A 7,399-nucleotide genomic window follows, 5' to 3' on the forward strand; every position below is an offset into this window, starting at 1 on the left:
ATTCAGAAGTCTCACAGGAATCTTCTGATAAAACTCAGACTTTAGGACCTCATAGGATTGCGGTAGCATTTTCAGGTGCTGGTGGCCTCCCCATACCAGTCCCAGATGCCACATTTGCTCCTTTACCAACTCCTGGCAAAGGCATCCCTTCCTTATGATGTCAACAGTGCCACATGATCACACTTGCCCATCTTCTGTAATGACATTACTCGCTGAGCCCATTCTCTTTGGGACTCTGAAACTACCTGTGATACCACATGGGTTACTGACCTTAACCCCTCAACTCCCCAGTGTAGATTCCAAAATGTGTGTGGTTTCCAGTAATGTTTGCATTAATTCTGAAAATCAATGTGTATTGGAAATTTACGTTCATGAGGCATTTTTCAGGAACACCAATAGCCTAGAAACAAAGGGTCATTAATTCTCACACTGTAAATACAGTGAGGGTTTTCAGTCACTAAATTAATTCATCCAATTGTCTATTGAGCACTTAAAAAGATGATACACACTAATATTCTCAGAAAAACTGCAGTTAAGCTGAGGAACCTGGATATGGACCAAAAATGTGAGGAAAAAAGGTATACAAGTGGAATATATATATATATATATATATATATATATATATATATATTATAAATTCAGTTAACTCTAATAGATGGTTTATTGGAAACTCTCGAAGCATTTTTCAAAAGAACCTGACAGGTTTTATTTTAATAAGACATAGTAAAGAGGAAATGGTTTAAAAGATGTTATCAATCTTTTATTTAACTAAGCACTGCCCTTCATTTTGAAGGAAATGATACAATTTCAAATCAGAACTTCCTTCTCAAGAAGTGGTATGAGAACATTAACAGAGTTAACATATAACCTTCAACAAAATTAAAGTTTACACAGTTCACTGAGAAATAAAACACATGTGGAAATTATCGTGTTCATCAATGGAATTCTCCATGGGTTACAAGTATATTGAAGAACAAAATAACACAATGAAAAGTTTACAGTTACCCTGATTTTTAAAAATCATAAATAAAATATAACTTTTTGGACAAATCCATTCAATGACCATGATCATACTGGATTTTATTTCAATTTACTGGTATAAAAAATGGTTAGACAACCACATAATATCAAGAGTCTTCGACACAGTGGATTCAATTTTTTAAGAAAAAAATAGAAAACAAGTAATCCTTAAATTTTCTTCACTCTCCATAGCATATGTCGTATAAAATTAAAGTTTTGCTTCCAAAAATATGTTTCCATGTGGTGGTTGTGTTGTCTAGTGGTGCTATTGGGGCCAGAAGCACCGACATGAGAAGTTTAACCACTGACGGGTCATTTTTCATAAAATTTCCTTAGGGGTCTGGAGGAAAATCTTCCGCTAGGCATTTTAGTGCTATAGTTACTTTAAATTAAATGTGGAATAAAAGCTACAAAAAGTTGAGTTCTTGCAGTACAAAAAGTTGCGTGGCTGAAGTTGTGGGCTCCTCGGATACATAAGCAGTCCCATAAAATAGCTGCTCAAGTAAGAAAATAGCATTTGTTTGATTACACTTAGCATCCGCTCCACTCGGGTGTCCTGCTCATCCCTGCCAGAGCCTCTGAAGAACCTTAGAATCGATATTTCTTTCCTTCAAAGAGCATCTGTAATTCGAAGTACAAAATAGTTCTAAAGTCTTAATCCTAAGGAGAAACAAAAATTACTAAATATATATATATATTTTTAAGTGCCAGATGTAGCCTCTGCCTAGGATTAAAAACTCCCCCACAACAATGCCATGTTGAAGAAAGAGCCGAGAGCTGATTCCTTTCTCCTTTCTTGGCACCTCTGCTGGTTGGTTGTTGCTCTACTTGAAGCTTTATGAGCCTACAAAAACTTCCGATGGCACCACAGTTCCTAAGTATTACTTATATGTCACACCTCTGGTACCCTGTACAAAATGCTTGCTTGACATGGGAAAGCGGCATGTGGAGTAGATCTATCTCCTCTTCTGTTATCAAAACCCTGTTTGCTGGAGGCAGAATGTGATCATTGGTGTAGATCTTACAGTTCTTCATCACGTGGAGACTTCTCACAAAAAGCAGTTTGTTTGCAACAACAGGTGGTCACTGCTATCCCTCAATGTGACCAATGACATTCACTTTCCATTTGAGAGCAAAAGAGGGAGACAGAGATGGGGGAGTGGGTAAGAGAGCTGGCTGGCTAGCCCAGAGCTGCTGGGCAGTGTTGCCTGTTCTGCTTCCTTCCTGCTGCCTGCACGTTAGACATTCCTAGTCATTCCTTCCAACTTTCTCTATGGTGCTCAACATAAAAGAAAATCAGAATCTGTTAGGTAGAGTAGCTCTCCTCAATGCCTGTATCCATGTTTCTCTTGCTCCGCTTTTCCATGAGCAAGACAACATAAACACTAAGTGGTGAGATTTACTAAACATGGAAACTAGACTTACATTCCCAACAGGAGACAGATGGGTCTCCAAAGATGCAGACCGGGGTCGAGTGTGTTCATCTTTAACAAAGTGATAGGACCTGTCTGGAGATGCCTGCAAAAGCAAGGAACATAGCTAATGCCCTTGTAATGAAATGATGTCATGTGGAGGTGCTATGAAGTCTTAAAAATTATGGCCTCAAATGCCAAGTCCGAAAAAGTATACAAGGACATCCTTCAAGTCTTGTTGCCTGGATTTAGAGATCTCCAGGCAGGAGGCCCAAGGATGACCACACTGTAGAGACTTAAATATGATTCTACTCCAACCGTGAGAATTAGGTTGCAAAATGACATGTTCAGTGTATGTTCATTGTAATCTCTAATGACTCCCAACAGAAAGAAAAACTCGACTCAACTTTTGAGACAGCCTTAGCAATGTCATTATGCGGCAGAGATGCATTCTGAAGTCCAGGGCACACATCATTAAAGAGCTCACAGGAATACAAGGAACAGGTTGTAAAAAATGTTTAAAGCCTCATAATAAAGCAAACTATAGCTCAGCAGGAGATCCAACGAGTATTATTAGCCAGCCTGCAGCCAACAGATCCCACAATCAGGAACCAGTGCTTTAGGAGTGTCGCCAGACTTGGCACCGACTACACGTGTCACGTGGCATTTGTGATTGCCGTCAGCTCTCTGGAGAAAGCATTCTGAAGGGGTGTTCTCCCAGCACCAAGGAAACTGCTTCCACATAAAAAGACTTTGCGCATCTTTTGAATTAAGTGTGCATCGAGTATCGCTATCAAAATAAATACCTTACCATTGAATTATGCCTCAGGCCTAAGATTTTAACAGCAGAAGAACAAAAATGAGAAGGGAAAATTAAAATTCACAGGACCACCATCAAAGCCTTGTGTTTTAAAAAGGTTACCTTCATTGTTCAGGAATGGGGTTCAGTGGGAGTGATTGACTAATTCCTACCAGGACAAACCTGTTTGGCTGCTTCAGTAGTGGATACTTTATGGGGTGGCACCAGCCAATCCCTTGTGCGACCTGCGGATGAACACAGCCGAGCAGGTTTAATTAGATCAGAGACACAAAAGGCTATTCCCTCCTTGGATAACGAATAACACAGCTGTAAATGCCTACAACAGCAGGCTAGAAACAAAGGCGGCCAAACAGAACCATAATTGAATCCTTCCCTAGCTGGCCCATGACAATGATTTACTTATAACCTGGGAAGTGGCTGGTGGAGCAGGAGTGGGTAGGAGACTCAGCCAGCTCCGGAAGATGAATTACTTGGGGACGGGGAGGAGGGAGGTAGCAAACTCTTTGTTTTGTAGCCCAAGTTTACTGGGCATTTTGTTCCACTTCACAGGCAGCTGCTCGGTTTTGGTCTGTTGCTCCCAGACCTGGTCCTGGTTTCTCCAGGCTTGCATCCCAGGAGTCCCATAAAATAAACCACTCAGCCTCCTGGATCCCACACACAGCTCCACAGGGATAGAGGGTATGGGGCTCTCTGCTGGCCACAACCCCACTCTGGCCTTAAGACAAGGCATCCTCCAAGCCCAGGGTAGGGGTAAGCGGGTAGGAGGCAATGGCAGGCCTTGGTACTCCGAACTTTTCTCCACCCCTGTGTGCATAAAAAGGGTCGATTTTGGACCCAGGTCCAGCAGGGACTTAGTGTCAGGCATGTCCACAATTTGCCCCACCTCAGAAAGAAGACAGACTGCAAGGGTGGGCAGGCCGTGGCCCCAACCAAAGTTTTCTTCCTACCTGCACCCTCTTCCTCCTCGGTCAAGATAACAAGCTCAAGCCACAGCTGGCTGCGCCTTTCGCCAACTCTCTATTTTCCAAATGGCCCAGGAGCCCAGATGGGGCCCAGAAGGTGATGGTGGAGGAATGGAGAGAGGGGGCAGCGGCTGCTGGAAACAGCTTCCTCTCACAGATCCGCATTCAGCGGGCCCATCAGTGCACCACCGCCTCTCGGTCCTCCTCCTCCCAGCAGGGCTCAGGGGGGCGCTCGAGAGGCGGCTTAGTCCGTGCAGTGTCGCTGTCGCCCTCTTCTGGCTCGGCCGGGTGCAGGTGCATGGCGAGCTCCTGCAGCACAGCTGCACGCCCTATCTGGTCGTTGCGCCGCTTCTCCATGATCAGGTCCTCCAGGCTCTGGAACTCAAGCGTGTGACTGCGCTGGGCAGAGAGCTGGATCTGCAGCCGGTAGGGCTGCTTGCCGATGCGCAGCTCGCCGCCGATCTTGAATTCGCGCTTGCCGTAGCGGCACCAGGCGGCAAAGCTCTCCGAGTTGCGCCAGCTCAGCTCGCGCTCCTTGGCGCCCACGTGTGCCAGCGCATTGCGCACCACGGCGCTGGGGCTGAGTGGCTTGTAGCGGTACAGATCGTTCACCACGCGGCCGCGCCGGCCCTGGCTCGCGTCGGTCAGGAAGCTGTTGCTCACCTCCAGCCTGTGCAAATGCACCACCTGGAAGTTACCCACATACACAGCCCAGTGCGGGTACTGCGCCTGGGACACGAACTCCACCAGGTCGCCAGGCTTGCACTTGTTGAGCAGGTTCTCGGGCGTGTAGGTGCTCAGCGCTGCAGAGCCTGGCGCGAAGCTTTTCTGGTAGATGCACTCGTCGCGGTAGAACACGGAGCACTCCACTTCATGCAGCCGAGGGTCGTAGGGCTGCGGCGGGGGCAGCGGCGGCCCGTCCTCGCCTTTGGGCAAGCCCCCGCCATCCGGACCCTGGGGCGGTGGCTGCGACTCCACTTCCTCGTCATCGTTGGAAAAGATGTAGGAGACCCCGATGCGAGGCCCATCATCCCGGTCCATGCCAGTCGGGTCGGCTGTGGGAACTTCCTTATAACTTAGGTGGGTCAGTTTCTCCACCTGGTTGCCCATCACGCTGTGGACACGTTCACACCGCCGAGAGGGGAGAAAGCGAAACCACCACTGGGGTCATTGGCACAGATCCCCGGACAGGAGCTGAGACCACCTGTTGGGAGAGGAAGGCAAGGAAGCCCTATAGGAGCCCCTCCGGGTAAAGGACGGTTTGTTAAGGGGCGGAAGAAAGGTTCGGATCAAGCACGGGAGCCATTCTACGGTGGTAGCGAGCCTTCCCTCATTTCTCCACCTTTCGGGTCATGGTTTCAGGAAGCCAGGCAACTCCAGCTCTACCCCCGCCCCCAGCCCTTCACCTCGCTCGGGCAAAAGTCCATCGCCTCAGCAGCTCCAACCGCTTCCGCCAGCGCCCTACCTGCCAAGCCCAGGCAGCAGGGGTAAGGAAGAGAAACTTTACCCCAGTCCTCCCTTTCACAAGCCCGCTTCCACCCCAGGGCTCTAACTTAACCCCAGAGACTACCCTCACTCCCCACGCCTCCTTCCCCGGGGAAACGAGCGAGTACTGCGTAGCATGGTCCGGGCAGGTGAGCCACACGATCGGGCTCACCTGTGAAGCTCTCTCCTCCGTCTCCCCCTCCCTTCCCCCGCGCGTGCCCTCTAGCTCGGGTTACCTGCGCAAACTCACCCGCCGAGAGGTGGAGTCCGTGGGGGAGTGGGGTGGGGGCCGCCGCACCCTGAGACTTCTAGGGCGAGTTTGCAGGTGTGGGCTCCCCAGTCCCTCCTCTCCTGGCGCGGGCGGCAGCGAAGCTGGACAGCGGGGAGCGACGCATGTCTCGCCCCCTCGGCTACTTAGCGCCTCGGGACTTGAAGGCGGGGGGCAATGCCTGTTCACCCCGCACCTCTTGCCTCCTGCTGGGGTGGCCCTTCCCCCTCCACCGGCTCTCGGGGGAGGTGGCGCGAGAAGGAGGAGAAAGAAGCCGCTTGACTACCCTGCCCGGCGGTGGCAGCTCCCGCTCGGGCCCTGCGAGCAACAAGCGCCGGAGCGGGAGGGACCGGATTGTAGATCCGGCTCCGGGCTCCCCGGGCGGGAGCGCAGCCCCTGGCACTTAAAGAGACAGGCGCTCGCTCCCGGAACCTGGTCTTTCCCACACGGTGCAGAGCCTCCGGGATCCCCCGCCCCGTCCGGCCCACGGAGGCCGCGGGCTCCGCCCAGGCCACGCCCCCGCGCCGGGGCAGGTTTAAATCCCGCTGGTGACTTACCGACGCGCCGGCGGGGCTGGCACCCTGAGCGCAGGTGCCTTCGCCGGCCACTGGGAAGCCCCGCTTGCCCTCTTAGAGCCAGGGCCTGCGGTGGGCTCCTCGCTGCTGGCTCCGTTCGCATTTTTCCGAGCTGTAGGCTTTGAAAAACAGTTGCAAGGCTAACGCCCCCTGCCAGTGTAGCGATGAGAGAGAGAATAAGAGTTTGCTGCTTGTTTTCTTTCCCCTTGGCCTTTTCTTTGCCAGAGTACCTGGAGAGGGAGAGACCAGCATTAGGAAGCAAACACAGGTATTTTCTTTCCTAGGACATATTTCTGCCAATGATCACAGCGAGTATTTTTTTTTTTTTTTTCTTAGTGGAACAGCTCAAGAAGTGTGCCAGTTTAGAGGTATTTTCAGAATGAGTGCTGTGAAACTTTCAGGGAGGAAAACATTTCATGGAAAGGAATCAGTGTAAAACGAAAGGGAGACTTGATTACTGGCTTACCTCCAAGGCCAGCGCTGTGTTTATTAGATGTCCCTCGACGTTAGCAAAAAGTTCATTTCACAGCCTCCATTGTTTCCAGCTACTAGTTGGTCTGGTAGTGAGAGAAAGTATTCAGCTCTTTCTTTGGTGAGGGGAGAAAGGATGTAGGAATTCCCTTAGTTGTCCTTAAATTAAGAACAAATTAGCAGAGGCCCCTGGTGGATATATTTCCTTCCTGCTGATTTACAGAAGGAAGTGACGGAGAGATTTGCAGAATGAGAGGAGTATTGCCTATTACCTCCGCCACAAGAGGACACTTCCTCCCTCCCCCTTTCCTGTCTGTTTCTGTTTTGTACCTAAGATGTAGGCCACTAAAATGTTCTTTCTTTGTTAATTGGAAAAAATAATGGAT

The 7,399-nt window shown here is 49.6% G+C and overlaps 1 protein-coding gene across 1 annotated transcript; it reads right to left on the reverse strand.

Annotated features, from left to right (window-relative positions):
• Window positions 1–741: 741 nt before the first annotated feature.
• Window positions 742–6,275, reverse strand: LRATD2 (LRAT domain containing 2). Its single transcript, XM_080646794.1, has 2 exons — window positions 5,950–6,275; window positions 742–5,418 (listed from the first exon to the last, which is right to left on the reverse strand). Exon 2 carries the CDS (start codon window positions 5,322–5,324, stop codon window positions 4,392–4,394), a length of 933 nt encoding a protein of 310 aa, XP_080502920.1. The 5' UTR covers window positions 5,325–5,418; window positions 5,950–6,275; the 3' UTR covers window positions 742–4,391.
• Window positions 6,276–7,399: the final 1,124 nt, after the last annotated feature.

The sequence above is a fragment of the Plecotus auritus genome (assembly GCF_963455305.1).
Source record: "Plecotus auritus genome assembly, chromosome: 11".
NCBI lineage: Eukaryota > Metazoa > Chordata > Mammalia > Chiroptera > Vespertilionidae > Plecotus > Plecotus auritus.

Excerpts from the sequence above, each read along its gene's own strand:
- LRATD2 (XM_080646794.1), bottom strand. The coding sequence starts at position 5,324 with ATGGGCAACCAGGTGGAGAAACTGACCCACCTAAGTTATAAGGAAGTT.